Genomic DNA, 16287 nt, shown 5'->3' on the forward strand with positions numbered 1-16287 from the left:
GTTTTCTGCTGCTCCAGAGAAGCAGACATGGAGCAATGGATCCAAACTACAAGAAAGAAGATTCCACCTAAACATTAGGAAGAACTTCCTGACAGTAAGAGCTGTTCGACAGTGGAATTTGCTGCCAAGGAGTGTGGTGGAGTCTCCTACTTTGGAGGTCTTTAAGCAGAGGCTTGACAACCATATGTCAGGAGTGCTCTGGTGGTGTTTCCTGCTTGGCAGGGGGTTGGACTCGATGGCCCTTGTGGTCTCTTCCAACTCTATGATTCTATGATTCTATGACACCAACCAGGATAACTTGGAGCAAAACACCAGCCTGTAGGCTTGGCCTTTATTGGATACTGTCGTGACAGGACTCCCACCCGCAACAAGATGAGGCAAAATGGAAGTCCAGAACAAAAGAAGACCCCAACTTTTATTAGTTACTAATCCCCCAAACTACACCCCTAAGACTACATCACAACTACATCACAAAAAAGAGAGGTTGAGGGAGTTGTGGAGGTAACCTGAGTGTCTTGTCACCTGGCTGGTTCCTCTTTCCCCCCTCCCCATGAGTCATTTCCAGAGGACAAAAGGGAGCTGGCAGTTTTCTGCCCCCAGAGGGAAGATCTGATCATTGTCCTTTGTTCCAGTCCGTGTTGAATCCACTCCCATATGCAAGTCCTTTGTGATTTTGATGGTCTTCTGTCTGGGACCATCAGGGTTGGCATAGCAACTGGGCAGGGCTCCTGTGGATGTGCTGGTACGGTTAAGGGATTATGGCTGGCCTGTATCAAACCATCCCCCTTTGATAGTCCTTTCTTCATGGAGTAAAATAAAAGTGGACCGGTTTAAATCTGATGTATGGTTGATTTTCTATCAATTTATAACAGAAGCGTAGCGTATGTCGTGTGTGAGTGTGTGTCGAGTTTGTACAAACTGAATGATTTTGGGGGGGGGGTGTTTCCTGCGACAATAGCATGCAATTTCATGAGGAGCGCACCAGATCCTGACTCTTGTGGGCCTGACTTTTCCTTCTTTTATCTCTGAATCTAGGATTCCCCGGCGAAAGAGGACCTATGGGGCAGCGTGGGCAAAAGGGCGACCAGGGAGACCTTGGCCCACGAGGGATGCCTGGGCCACGTGGAGTTGCAGGTACGATGTGCTGTCTCAAAGGGTCCGAATGTCTTCCTTACTTGCATTCAGAGGAATCAGCACAGCAGTGCGTGCCAACATTAGAATCTCAGAAGTGTGGAGCTGGAAGGGAACCTAAGGGTCATCTAGTCCAACCCCTTTCAAGGCTAGAATCACAACTCAAGAATCCATGGCAGATGGCCATCCAACCTCCAGGAAAGGAGGTCCACAACCTCCTAAGGGAGTCTGTTCCCCTCTGCTGACCTTTAAAGCGCTAAATGGCCTCAAAGGCCCAGTAGACCTGAAGGAGCGTCTCCACCCCCATCGTTCTACCCGGACACTGAGGTCAGCACCGAGGGCCTTCTGGCGGTTCCCTCCCTGCGAGAAGCCAAGTTACAGGGAACCAGGCAGAGGGCCTTCTCGGTGGTGGCGCCCTCCCTGTGGAACGCCCTCCCACAAGATGTCAAAGAGAACAACAACTACCAGACTTTTAGTAGACATCTGAAGGCAGCCCTGTTCAGGGAAGCTTTTAATGTTTAAGAGGTTATTGTATTTTAGTGTTCTGTTGGAAGCCGCCCCGAGTGGGAAGGGTATAAACAAATTATTATTATTATTATTATTATTATTATTATTATTATTATTACCCTCCAGAGCAGGAGAAAACAAGCTTGCTCCATCTTCCACATGACAGCCCTTAAGGTATTTGAAGGTGACTCTCCTATCTCCCCTCAGTGTCCTCTTTCCCAGGCTAAAGGTAAAGGGACCCCTGACCATTAGGTCCAGTCGTGGCCGACTCTGGGGTTGCAGTGCTCATCTTGCTTTATTGGCCATGGGAGCTGGCATACAGCTTCCGGGTCATGTGGCCAGCATGACTAAGCCGCTTCTGGCGAACCAGAGCAGCTCACGGAAACACCGTTTACCTTCCCACCGGAGCGGTACCTATTTATCTACTTGCACTTTGACGTGCTTTGGAACTGCTAGGTTGGCAGGAGCAGGGACCGAGCAACGGGAGCTCACCCCGTCGCGGGGATTCGAACCGCCGACCTTCTGATCAGCAAATCCTAGGCTCTGTGGTTTAACCCATAGCGCCACCTGCGTCCCCTTTCCCAGGCTAAATATACCCAACTCCTTCAACCGTTCCTCATAAGGCTTAGTTTCCAGACCCTTGATCCTCTTGGCTGTCCTCCTCTGCACACCTTCCAGCTTGTCCACATCCTTTTTCAACTGGGATGCCCAGAACCTTTTCAGGCTAATTGTCACATTTGGATTTTTGAGTGAGGGGCATGCAGCCTAGTCCCTCCAGTCACTTCGATTTCCCCTTCCTGGAATGATCTCCCACAGAGAGAGAAAGAGAAAGTGTGCACAGAAAGAGAGATTCCACTTTCCCCATGGTGTCTGGGTAGAATCATAGAACTGTAGAGTTGCAAGGGGAACCCCAAGGTCATCTAGTCCAACCCCGTGCCCCGCAGGAATCTCAGATTAAGAGTGCTGGGTCAAAGTCAGCTTCCATGGAATTAATTTGACCTTTAAACAACACAGAAATGTTGACAAGTTGGGTTATGTTTAGAGGAAGGCCTCCATCAATTTATCTTTTTTCTTTTCTTCAAAAAAATTTATTCATTTTCTAACACAACTAAACAGCACAAACAGAAAAACAAACAATACAAACAAATTCTTGCCTTATCCTTCTTTTTTTCTAAACATTGTTAGGTGGGCTTCCCCAAGTCCCCCCTATCTGTTTTTCATTTTACCTCATCTTTAGCAGTTTATATATATCATAATTTCTATCTAACCAATTTTTTTTTATCACGCTTACTTTTACCATAAAAATCTTCACATTTTATCACTTACAAATAATACTGTTTTAAAATACACTACCTTCTACTTCTAACCCTACAGCCTATATACACTTCCAAAGCTATTCTAAGATTTAAATATTAACATATTTTTTTTCAAATATTCTTTAAACTTCTTCCAATCTTCTTCCATCGTCTCTTCTCTCTTGTCTCGGAGTCTCCCAGTCCGTTCGGCAAGCTCCATAGAGTCCTCCATCAATTTATCTACTCCAATTTTCACCCTCTGTCTCCAGTGGGAATGAGTTCCACAGTCTAACTCTGCTCTGTGTGAAGAAGCCCTTCCTTTAATCTCTTCCAAACCTTCCAAAATTCGTTGAATGGCCACAAATTCTAGAGTGAACCCGCCCCTGTTGACCTCTTTGAAAATGCCGCCTCGCTTAAATTTTTGCTCCGAATTATCAGCCCTGACGAATTTTCTCATCCAAAGAAGCATGAGGACTCACGACCCTTTACGTACCAAATGTTTACATGCTTTTTTGCATATGCGCCGCAGATATTGTGGGACCCTTCATTTCCTGCCCCCCCCCACTTTGCCTAAAAAGCACACACACACACCCCGTGCCCCCCAGCCCAAATTCCTGGCTCCTGTTTCCTGCTGGCTTTGAGCCCGGCATGTATGAGTTGCCTTCACGCTGCGCCTCTCGCCATTTGAGTCTCATTAGGCCCCCCTTGCCCCCCAAAGCCCCCTCCTCCTCCAACCTCCCGCATTGCGGCGTTTTGATCCTTGGGCAGCTTGTCGGAATAGTTTAGTGGGATGGGAAACAGCCTTGGTCTGGGGCCTGTCTGTGAGATCTTCCCATAGATACGGGAATAAAAAACTATTAGGAAGAAGGGAAGAATCACTTCTCCTTGGGTTGGTGAATTTTAGAGGGGTCCTCCCCTCTCCCTTTTGACTTTTCAGAAGCCTTTGCCAATTGTTCCTGTTGTTTTCTTCCAAGGCGACCTACGTGGTTCTCTTTCCCCTCCCCATTCTATCTTCACAACAACCTTCAAGGTAGGATTCTGCAGAGTTGGGAGAGGCTCAGGAAAGGGCCACCCCAATTATCAAGAAAAGGAAGAAAGGTTGAGACTTTTTATAGAAAAAGCAAGTAAGAGGTGCTGTGATAAGAAGTTTATAAAATTATTCTTAGCCTGGGGTGAAGCGGACAGAGAACAGTTATTATCCTGCTCTCAAAATGCTAGAACTTGTGAACATCCCACAGAGACTGAATGTTGTTAACCTGTGGAACTCACCCCCACAGGATAGCCACTAACTGGGATGGCTTGAAAAGAGGATTTGACAAATTTATGACACACAATGGCTATGCTCTGCTTCCACATTGAAGACAATGATGCTTCTGAACCCCAGTTGCTGGAAACCCCAGGAAGAAAGTTGTCTCTTGTACTTAAATCCAGATTGAGGGTTGATGGTCACTGAGAACAGGATGTTGGACTAGGTGATCCAAGAGTCTCCTCATATTCAAAACTTGCTTTGAAAGAAAAGGAAAATAGAAATACAGTGGTACCTCGCAAGACGAATGCCTCGCAAGACGAAAAACTCGCTAGACGAAAGAGTTTTCCGTTTTTTGAGTCGTTCCGCAAGACGAATTTCCCTATGGGCTTGCTTTGCAAGACGAAAAGTCTTGCGAGTTCTTGCGAGTTTGTTTCCTTTTTCTTAAAGCCGCTAAGCCGTTAATAGCCGCTAAGCCGCTAATAGCCGTGCTTCGCAAGATGAAAAAACCGCAAGACGAAGAGACTCGCGGAATGGATTAATTTCGTCTTGCGAGGCACCACTGTAGAATGCAGCCCTGTAGCACAATCCTGAACATGTGTACTTGGGAATGTGTCCTGCTGCATTCGGAAACGGGCTTAGACAAAAATGCTCTCAACGACTGGAGCCATTACTGTCCTCGTTCTTAAATCCTTGCCTAAATGGGAAGGCTGTGCCCGGCTTTCAGAAAAAGGCTTAAACTCTTAAACAGGAATAATAATAATAATAATAATAATAATAATAATAATAATAATAATAATAATAATAATTTATTATTTTAACACCAACCATCTGGCTGGGTCTCCCCAGCCACTCTGTGCAGCTTCCAACAAAGATTAAAAATACATTAAAATGTCACACATTAAAAGCTTCCCTAAACAAGGCTGCCTTCAGATGTCTTCTAAATGTCAGGTAGATGTTTTTCTCTTTGACATTTGGTGGGAGGGCGTTCCACAGGGTGGGCGCCACTACCAGGAAGGCCCTCTGCCTGGTTCCCTGTAGCTTTGCTTCTCGCAGTGAGGGAACCGCCAGAAGGCCCTCGGCGCTGGACCTCAGTGTCCAGGCAGAACGATGGGGGCGGAGACACTCCTTCAGGGATACTGGGCTGAGGCCACCAACTTCGATGTCTTTCAAACGGGATCAGAAAAAGTCATGAAGGTGAGGTACCTTCGTCAGTGCTTCTTGTTGACAAATGAACACTTGGTTGTTGTTGTTGTTTAGTCGTGTCCACCTCTTTGTGACCCCCTGGACCAGAGCACGCCAGGCACTCCTGTCTTCCACGGCCTCCCGCACTTTGGTCAAACTCATGCTGGTAGCTTCGAGAACACTGTCCAACCATCTCGTCCTCTGTCGTCCACTTCTCCTTGTGCCCTCCATCTTTCCCAACATCAGGGTCTTTTCCAGGGAGTCTTCTCTTCTCATGACGTGGCCAAAGTCTTGGAGCCTCAGCTTCAGGATCTGTCCTTCCAGTGAGCACTCAGGGCTGACTTCCTTCAGAATGGAGAGGTTGGATCTTCTTGCAGTCCATGGGACTCTCCAGAGTCTCCTCCAGCACCAGAATTCAAAAGCATCCATTCTTCGGCTATCAGCCTTCTTTATGGTCCAGCTCTCACTTCCATACATCACTATTGGGAAAACCAGAGCTTTAACTATACAGACCTTTGTCGGCACGGTGATGTCTCTGCTTTTTGAGATGCTGTCTAGGTTTGTCATTGCTTTTCTCCCAAGAAGCAGGCGTCTTTTAATTTCGTGACTGCTGTCTGAACATTGATAGTGTTCTCCTCCATGATCTTCAGCTTATATATTCCATTCATGAATTACTTCCCATAGAATGCCTTAAAGTGATTTAACAAGGAAAACCATTGCAGCCATTCCAAAAAGCAACATTATTTTAATTATAAAAACGATTTCATATTTGAGGCAGGCATTAAAAAGACACAATCGTTTTCAACCACAAAAACATGGCAGAAATGTGTTCAGCATCTGGACTTCAGAAGCAGGCTCCGCTATATCTCCGCAGTCATTGCGGTGCTATGATTTACATGGGTTTAAAATGCAAAACTGCACACATAGAAGGTTTGGGGACCACCGATCTGTTTCATATTCCAGTGCACAAGCAGCCTGCTAGGGGTTGGGTCCTTATCACAGACCAGAGCGCTTGAAAAGTTCTCTTAAGTACAATGAATTGGATCACTTTTGAATAAATAAATATTGAAAATCCCAGGAAATGAAAAAGTGAATAGTCTCGAAATTTGAGATGGACATCTAGGATGCCCTTCCACAACCTGGCGCCATGCAGTTGTTTGCCATAGAATTGTAGAGTTGGAAGGGACCTCAGGGGTCATCTAGTCCAACCCCCTTCAAGGCCAGAATCACAGCTCAAGAATCTATGGCCGATGGCCATCCAACCTCTGCTTAAAAAGCTCCAAGGAAGGAGAGTTCACCACTGCTTGTGGGAGACTGTTCCACTGCTGAAGAATCTCTTACCTTCAGAAAGTACTTCCTGATGTTTAGTCAGAATCACCTTTCTTGCAACTTGAAGCCATGGGTTCGAGTCCTACCCTCCAGAGCCGCAGAAAACAAGCTTGCTCTACTTTCCATGTTTGAGATATTTGAAGAAGGCTCTCCTATCTCCTCTCAGTCTCCTTCTTTCCCCAGGCTAAACACCCCCAACTCCTGCAACTGTTCCTCATCAGGCTTGGCTTCCAGACAATTGGTCACCTTGGTCTCCCTCCTCTGCATGCCTTCCAGCTTGTCAACATCCTTCTTAAATTGTGGTGCCCAGAAAACATGTGGTGAATTCAAAACATCTGGCGGGCACCAGGTTGGGGAAGGCTGATCTAGGCAAGGAGGCCACCGCCGCTGCCAAAGCTCCCCCCTCCATTGCCCGCCCAGCATCTCCCTCCTCTTGCCTGGGAAACTCTCTGTGGCCAAGGCGGCTCGATTCCCTTGTTAGGAGGAAAGTTTATCTTGGCTCCTTGGCACTACCCGTCTCCGTTTGCCTTGGCATGGGGGGCCGGCAGTCGGCGGGGCTCTTTCGTTTCCAGAAAGGTTTATCTCCTTCTCCATCCCCCGAAGACAGATTAGATGGGGAATGGACAGAATGGGGCTCTTTCTAACTTGCTCGGAGGCGCAAGCCAAGGGTGATTTACTGAAAAAGTTCATCTTTCCAAGCGATGGCTGTTTTTGATCACTGCTAACGGCGCAAAAACGCTTATCTGGTTCACACTCACAGGATGTGAGCTAACGCACTAATACTCTCATTTCGAAAGCAAGGAAACCGAAAATGAGAAGACAACAAATCCCCTCTCCACAAACCAAACCAAAATATTTACAAAGAGGAGCTTATGCCTGATGGTTAAGTGAGGAAGCTATGAGCGCACCAGCATTTTCCACCCAGGAGACACCTGCGCTGGGGGTTGGACTAGATCAGTGGTTTGCAACCTTTTTTTGGCCATGCTCCACCTAAGCATCTCTAAAATCCTGATCCCACCCCCCCACCCCGTGACATATACCGTATTTTTGCGTCTATAAGACGCCCTGATGTATAAGACGCCCCCTATTTTGGGGGAGACAGATTTAAGAAAATGGGGAAAAGATGTACAGTGGTACCTCTGGATGCGAATGGGATGCATTCTGGAGCCCTGTTTGCATCCAGAGCAGAACACAACCCATGTCTGCACATGCACAGGTCACGATCTGCCACTTCTGCACATGCACGTGACGTCATTTTGAGCGTCTGCGCATGCGCAAGGGGCGAAACCCAGAAATAACCTGTTCCGTTACTTCCGGGTCGCCGCGGAGCGTAACCTGAAAACGCTCAACCTGGAGCAACTTTAACCCAAGGTATGACTGTATAAGATGCCCCCTAATTTCTGACATTATTTTTTAGGGGGGGAAACCTAGTCTTATACACAGGAAAATACGGTAATTCTTATTATTCATAAAGTGAACTTCTATTCACATGGAGGAAGCCAAAAGGCCATGAACGTGACCTAAACAAGCTTCCAAATTGCCACCCCCCTAAAAATCAAATTGCCCCCCTGTCAGGCACATTGGGAACCATGGGACAAGATGAATATTCAGGGAAACTGAACGTTGGAAAGTTCAGGACAGAGAACAGAACATCCTTCAAACAGACAAGAGTTAAACTATGGAACTCCTGGCCACAGGAAGTAGTGATGATCACCAACCTTCATGGCTTTAAAAGAGGATGAGATGAATTCATGGGGAACAAGGCTTTCAGTGGCTGCTACACGTCCAGGAGGCTAAGAGGTCTATAATTGTGAGGGTCTGAGGGGTCACTTTTCTTGAGGATTGGCACAACTCTACTGGCAAACCACCTTAGAGAGATGTCTCCAGTTATATTTATGTATGTGAACAGTTTTGCCAAAATGGGAGACTCCCCAATTTATGTCCAGGGGGAAAATATTGGGGGGAATCATGTCTTCCCCTGGTGCTTTTCCAGGACGCGTTGATGAAATCAATTCTCCAATCTCTGTGGTGGATACAGGCGGCCAGCTAGGGAGATGTGAAGAGTTCTTTATCTTAGAGGGATTTAATATTTGTATCCCTCTTTCCCAACAATAAATGTTGAGCTCGAAACAGCACACAATAACCACACGAGCATCCTGGATCCTGGAATGCCCCGTTTTTTGGTCTGGTGCGAGTCAGCTGGCTCCGTGAGAGCTTGGGACCAAAAAACGAATGTCCCTCTTTTGATCAGCGGGATGTTGGAGGGTCTGTAATCCAACAAAATAGCAGAGAAGGCAAGTAGCAAGAAGAGGTTTATCAGTTAGTTAGAGTGTGGTGCCGATAACGCCAAGGTTGCAGGTTCGATCCCTGTATATGACAGCTGCATATTTCTGCATTGTAAAGGGTTGTGTTAGATGATGTTCAGGGTTCCTTCCAAATCTACAATTCTGTGAGTCTATGAAAACAATTAATATAATTTATTTCATAGTAACTTATACTATTAACAGGGCACTTCCAAACTGCATGGAACCTTACTCCAAAACAACAAAAATGGATTTGCCACGGGCTGCCAAACGCATTCATTTTCAACACTGCGATGGGTGCAAACCTCATCCGCCACACACAAATTATAGAGGACTTCTGAGTGCAAGCAGGGATGCGCAATTCTGTGCGTGAAACTTTTCCTTCAGCACCTGCAAAACTGACTTTCTCCCTGCCAACACCCACCCCCCAAAAAAATCCCTGCCCCTCTCCCTTCTTGGCTTGGCCTTGCGAGAGATTTTGCTGATAAGAAGTCCCGCAGCGTGGAAATGGATGTTGTTCTTAAAAGATGTGTTTCGAATCGGCGCATGAGCCCTTGCGCACCATCCCACCCGCCGGTGTAATGAATGCGTCCAGCTGTTCCATATATTTAATGGCTCTGGCGGGACCCTATCAGGAAATATTGTGCTGGGAATTCTGGCTTAGGGTCTGGGAGCAGAGCCAGGCCAGATGGTCTTCCTTTTTTCCTCAGGCAGAAAGGCAGTAAGGAGTGCCACCTTCCCCTCTTAAAAACAACACACACCCCCAAAATCTTTTCTGCACCCCCTTCCTCTTCCTGCCACCCCCAAAAAGGTACCTGGAGACCATCTTCCATCACCATCATGACTCCATCATGATGGAGAGCCAGTGTGGTGTAGTGGTTAAGAGCGGTGGACTCGTAATCTGGTGAACCGGGTTCGCTTCCCCGCTCCTCCACATGCAGCTGCTGGGTGACCTTAGGCCAGTCCCACTTCTCTGAAATCTCTCAGCCTCACTCACCTCACAGAGTGTTTGTTGTGGGGGAGGAAGGGAAAGGAGATTGTGAGCTGCTTTGAGACTCCTTAAAAGGTAAAGGGTCCCCTGACCATTAGGTCCAGTCGTGACTGACTCTGGGGTTGTGGTGCTCATCTTGCTTTATTGACCGAGGGAGCCGGCGTACAGCTTCCGGGTCTTGTGGCCTGCATGACTAAGCCGCTTCTGGCGAACCAGAGCAGCACACGGAAATGCCGTTTACCTTCCCGCCGGAGCGGTACCTATTTATGTACTTGCAGTTTGACGTGCTTTCGAACTGCTAGGTTGGCAGGAACAGGGACCGAGCAATGGGAGCTCACCCCATTGCGGGGATTCGAACTGCCGACCTTCCAATCAGCAAGTCCTAGGCTCTGTGGTTTAACCCACAGCACCACCTGCATCCCTTAGGGACTCCTTGTTGTTGTTTAGTTGTTTAGTTGTGCCTGACTCTTCATGACCCCATAGACCAGAGCATGCCAGGCACTCCTTAGGGGAGTGATAAAGCTGGATATCAAGTCCAAACTCCTCCTCCTCCTCCTCCTCCTCTTCTTCTTCTTCTTCTTCTTCTTCTTCTTCTTCTTCTTCTTCTTCTTCCGCCATCACCTTAGCAACCAGTGGTCCAAGCATGGCGACCCTTGGCTTAAAGCCATGATCAGATTATAGGGAGAGAGAGATGGGGAGGCTGTTCACTCTTATCTTTGGGGACAGTTCCTGAGCTACTTTTTTAAAATGCAATGTTTTTGTGCGTTTGTTTTGCCCTGGAGTGCGCCACTTGGCACTAAAATGCCAGTCAATCTCATAAGAACATCGGGAGAGCCTTTAGCTGGATCAGGCCCATGGCCCACCTCGTCTTGCATCCTGTTCTCACAGCGGCCAACCAGATGCCCCAAAGTGAAACTTGTGCGCAGGATCTGAGCATAAAAGCACCTCTTCCCTCCTGGAGTTTCCAGTAACTAGGATTCAGAATTATTGTTGCCTCCAGCTGTGGAGGCAGAACAGAGCCATCGTGGCTAGAAGACATCAATGCCCCTCTCATCCAATCTTCTTTTAAAGCCATCCAAGTTTGTGGCCATCGCTGCTTCCTGTGGCAGGGAGTTCCGTAGTTTAACTCTGTGCTGTGTGCCGAAGGATTTTCCTTATCTGTCCTGGATTGCCCAACATTCAGCTTTGCTGAACGTTCACGATTTCTAGCGTTAGGAGACACAGAGAGAAAACTTTCTTCCTCCACATTCTTCATGTCAGGAATACTTTTATAAACTTCTCCCATGTCTCCTCTTATTTGTCTTTTCCCTAAACTAAAATGCCCTAAACACCATGGCCTTTCTCCATAGGGGTTTCACTCCATCGCCTTGATCATTTTCTGCACCTTTTCCAGTTCTTTAAAATCAGGTCCCACCTGGAGTCCTGTGTCCAGTTCTGGACACCACAATTTAAGAAGGATGTTGACAAGCTGGAAGGTGTACGGAAGAGGGCAACCAAGAGAATCAAGAATCTGTTAATGGCATTTTACCATTGCACTGTGGAGAGTGTATTAACTTATGGTCTGTGTGTGTGGTTTGGGAGCTGCACAGCTAGGGGAAAACCAATGCTGTCCAGGGTTGTAAAGACTGCGGAGAGAATAATTGGGTGCACTCTTCCCACCTTGCATCAAATCTACGCTTTCAGGTGCCATAAGAAAGCTGCAGAGATAGTGCAGGATAGTGCGCACCCCGGAAATGATCTCTTTCAGCTTCTGCCTTCTGGAAGAAGGTACAGGGTTATAAAGACTAGGACTAGCCACCTGAGAAACAGTTTCTACCCAAATGAAATTTTGGTTTTAAACGCATTGTAAGGTGTCTGTCCCTGCTCCTGCCAACCTAGCAGTTCAAAAGCATGAAGTGCAAGTAGATAAATAGGGCGGGAAGGTAAACGGCGTTTCCGTGCGCTGCTCTGGTTCGCCAGAAGCGGCTTAGTCATGCTGGCCACATGACCTGGAAGCTGTATGCCGGCTCCCTCGGCCAATAAAGCGAGATGAGTGCCGCAACCCCAGGGTCGTCCATGACTGGACCAAATGGTCAGGTATCAGAGTTTTTAGGGGACTAACCAGGTTGGGATATCTGGGATAGCAGGCTTGTTGGGTTTTGAATGTGTAGATTTTTCAATTTCATTGTTCTGTATGGGACAATGACAATAAAGATTATCGTATCGGATTGTATCGATCTGGAAACCAAGCCTTATGAGGAATGGTTGAAGGAGCTGGGAATGTTTAGCCTGGGGAAGAGGAGACTGAGAGGAGATATGAGAGCCATCTTCAAATATCTCAAGGGTTGTCACAGGGAAGATTGAATAAAATTAGGAGATGTCCAGTAGGACTTTGGGATTCTATTTTGGGCCCTATAATTTTTCTCCTAGAATTTTGAGACCACTGAAAAGACTCCTACTTGAAAGAGACTCAAGGTCTGGATGAACCCATCTGGTCAGATCCAGTAAGATACCTTTAAGGCTTTTCGCATGGGATCAGGCCATTCCTGACCCACCAAATCTGGTATATATGTGCAACGACTCCGTCTAAAGCAGCCCATGAATCCCTGCCAACCACACAAATGCTCAGGCTCAGAAAACATATGTTTTTAATTGGCCGAATGGTTAAAAGGGAACAGCTTGGCTGGGAGCGAAAGAAAATTTGATCTGGCCTTGTTTATTGGGACTTTGTGGTCACCTATCAAGTCGCTGGTTGGCAGGAGGCCACGGAGGAGGGGGCGGGGCGGGGAGGAGCCACGGGCCAAACCATCGCAACTCTGCTTGGGCCACCAAAATGCTGGAGAGGGAACCCTTTGACCGGATGCCAGGAAGCTGGAGAACTGGTGCCAGTTTCCATGCCTTGCCTGTGCTCGATGCAAAGTCACTTGGCTATGCCACCCAGAACTGGGAAACGTTTGCCAGCAGGTTAGAGAAAGGGGATGGGGGGGTGGGCGTCCTATTTATAGGGAGGAAAGAATCCAGAGAGCGAAGGAACATCTGGAGGCAACAGCTGGAAAACGTGGAAGCTGGTCCACCAGGGCGAAGGTGGCACTGGCTCACCAGTCTCGCTCTGCCTGCCATCTCACAACCTGTCCAGGAAGTGGCAGCACATGTCAGCTTCCTCTGCCCCCCGGAGTCTCAGTGTTGCCCTTCTAGGACTCAGCAGGGAAGGGAGGAGGGCAAGGGAAAAACTGTTAGAATTCCTGCTCCCTGATTGCAGTCATGGGATTGTTGTCTATCACATGACGGTGTATGTTTTGACTCCACAGAGTGGGAAGTGACGGAGACAGGATGTTTGTCTTACTGTGTTCCATGAAGTGGGACTATTGTCCTTTGTTCTTTTTCTCTTTGCTGTCTGATGCTAGAGAGAGAGGGAGCCATGTTGCAGTGCTCCGTGTGTGTTTATATGTAAATAAAGTAAAGGTAAAGGTAAAGGGACCCCTGACCATTAGGTCCAGTCGTGGCCGACTCTGGGGTTGCGGCGCTCATCTCGCTTTACTGGCCGAAGGAGCTGGCGTACAGCTTCCGGGTCGTGTGGCCAGCATGACTAAGCCGCTTCTGGCGAACCAGAGCAGCGCATGGAAACGCCGTTTACCTTCCTGCCTGAGCGGTACCTATTTATCTACTTGCACTTTGACGTGCTTTCGAACTGCTAGGTTGGCAGGAGTAGGGACCGAGCAACGGGAGCTCACCCCATCACGGGGATTCAAACCGCCAACCTTCTGATTGGCAAGTCCTAGGCTCTGTGATTTGACCCACAGTGCCACCTGTGTCCCGTAAATAAAGTAGATTAGCCAAAATGCTGAGTTGCTGAGGTCTGTTACGCAACTGCAAAGACTCTGCGGATCCCTAAGTGTACCAATGTCTGTTGGCATCGGTCGCTGTGATGTTCGGGCTGAAGAAAACTTATGAAGCTCCCGAACATTCGACCAGGAGGGAGAGAACATGCCAGTTGGGCATGTGTCTCTGCCAGGGTCCTACTCGAGTGTAGGACGAGCTCCTGACAACTCTGTATAGGAAAATGAGAGACTAAGAGGACTGCAATTGACAGGTAGACTCTGATCGCCTCATCATGGAATTGTAGAAGGGACACCAAGGGTCATCTAGTCCACCTTCCCTGAGCCCAGCAACTAAGCTGTGAAGGGAGGCTTCATGCTGCCTATCAGAGCAGCCTCCTAACTCCTACTTTCATGCAAGCAGGAGCTGGGCGAGGATCTCTCAGCTGTGAAGGGAGGCTTCACGCTGTCTATCAGAGCTTGCGTGCAAGCAGGAGGAGGCAGGGATCTCTCAGTTAGGCAAGGGGAAGCCTCCCTTCCCAGCTGAGGGATCCCCGCTGTGGGAATGTTCTGGGGTGCAGGAGAGGATATATTGACTAATTATATCCTTATCCAACTTGTGCTAACAAGTTCCCAAAATATCAGCAGAGTTTATAGACATTCCCCTTTAAGTTCGCAACGGTAACGTGTGCACAGGTTCGCTAGAACCTCAATAATAATTACTCTGGTAATTTCCCCTTTGTTCCCTCTTAAAATACAAGACACAACACAGTCTTTATAAAAGTATAAAAGAGTTTACTCACAATCTGTTCACAATATGATCCCAGACGGCAGACAGGCTTAAAAAGTTACATACACTTAGAATCTATCTTGTAGCAAGATAGTCCTTATGTCCTCTCTTGGCTGAGAGCCAAGAGGGCATCTTTACATGCTTCCTCATCGAAGGAAAATGGCAGAGAGAGAGAGATGGCTGCCTGCCCTGTGCTTTTGTCATTACCTGCACAGGTGAGGCCACACCCACCTCTGGTCACATGCGGAGGAAGTCCGTCCCCAGGAAGTTTACCTGCTTGCTGGACAGACATCCCTCCCCATGTTGTAACATGTACACTCTAGGAATGTTGTCATTGACTGCTCTTGTGTTTACATCCCACACCCGCTCCCTCCTGCTTGCATGCAAGTAGGAATGGGATTGGGGCTGCTCCGATGGGAAGGGAGGCATTGTGCGGCCCGAGCCTTGCCGCCGCCACTCTCGGCCCTCCTTCTCCGCCTTCCATGCCTGACGCACCGCGCACTGCTTCCCCATCACCACCACCGAATAACCAACAACTCAAGGGCTGCCCAGGCTCATGGAGAAAGGAGATAGAAGCCTCGGAGGAAGGTGGCGAGTTGAGGTCAAGGCGGTGGCCGCCCCTCTGCCACCGCCATCGCTGCTGCAACAACGTCCCGAATGTGTAGTATTTAATTAATTAATTAAAGTGTTCCTGGATTCATTGAAAAAAAATCTGTTAAAGCACGTCAAGTGCAAGTAATAAATAGGTACTGCTCCAGCGGGAAGGTAAATGGCGGGTGGTGCTGTGGTCTAAACCACTGAGCCTCTTGGGCTTGCCGATCAGAAGGTTGGTGGTTCGAATCCCCGCGACGGGGTGAGCTCCCGTTGCTCAGTTCCTGCTCCTGCCAACCTAGCAGTTCAAAAGCACGTCAAAGTGCAAGTAGATAAATAGGTACCACTCCGGCGGAAAGGTAAACAGCATTTCCGTGCGCTGCTCTGGTTCGCCAGAAGCGGCTTTGTTCTGCTGGCCACATGACCCGGAAGCTGTACGCTGGCTCCCTCGGCCAATAAAGCGAGATGAGCGCCGCAACCCCAGAGTCGGCCATGACTGGACCTAATGGTCAGGGGTCCCTTTACCTTAAGCTTACAACATAAAGCCTTTGGGCTGGTCGCTGGCTCTCAGCCTAAACTATCTCACAGGGCAGTTGTGATGATGACTGGGGAGAACAGGAAACATGCATTCCCCTTGGAGCTCCCTGAAGGAAAAGGGGGATATAAATATAAAATAATAATGCAACTTGAGCGTTCCCAGGCACCTCTGTGAGAGCACGCGGTCTGATGCTTTTTTTACTGCTTTCAGGTGACCGAGGCCCAAAGGGGGAGAAGGGGGAAAGAGGTGACCAAGGCAGAGAACCAGGTAAGATGGGGGTTTTGTTTCTCCTCTCTGGGTTGCCACCTTTTGTTCCGGCCGGTGCTCCAATGCCTTTAACTGCCATGTGAGAAAAAGGCACTGGAAGCGTCGCCAACGGGCAAAGCTGCCCCTGGTGGATTTCTGCAGGTGTGGCTGCTGTTAAGGGCCCGAGGGCCTCTCCTGGGTTGTATTTATTAGTTTTTAAATACATCGATTTGGGGTCTGATTTTGATGCTGACGGATGCAGGAGATGCCAAGTTACAGGGAACCAGGCAGAGGGCCTTCTCGGTAGTGGCGCCCACCCTGTGGAATGCCCTCCCACCAGA

General features: G+C 48.2%; 1 protein-coding gene across 2 annotated transcripts in view; it reads left to right on the plus strand.

Moving 5' to 3' along the window:
* Positions 1-16287, plus strand: part of SCARA5 (scavenger receptor class A member 5) — a 106517-nt gene that overhangs the window by 73152 nt on the left and 17078 nt on the right. For both annotated transcript variants that reach the window (XM_083494588.1, XM_083494589.1), the window contains exons 6-7: positions 1036-1134; positions 15911-15967. In XM_083494588.1, coding sequence (XP_083350714.1) covers positions 1036-1134; positions 15911-15967 — 156 coding nt within the window. The remainder of the gene's footprint in view (positions 1-1035; positions 1135-15910; positions 15968-16287) is intronic.

This window comes from Podarcis liolepis (genome assembly GCF_965112155.1).
Source record: "Podarcis liolepis genome assembly, chromosome: 3".
In the NCBI taxonomy this organism is placed as follows: Eukaryota; Metazoa; Chordata; class Lepidosauria; order Squamata; family Lacertidae; genus Podarcis; species Podarcis liolepis.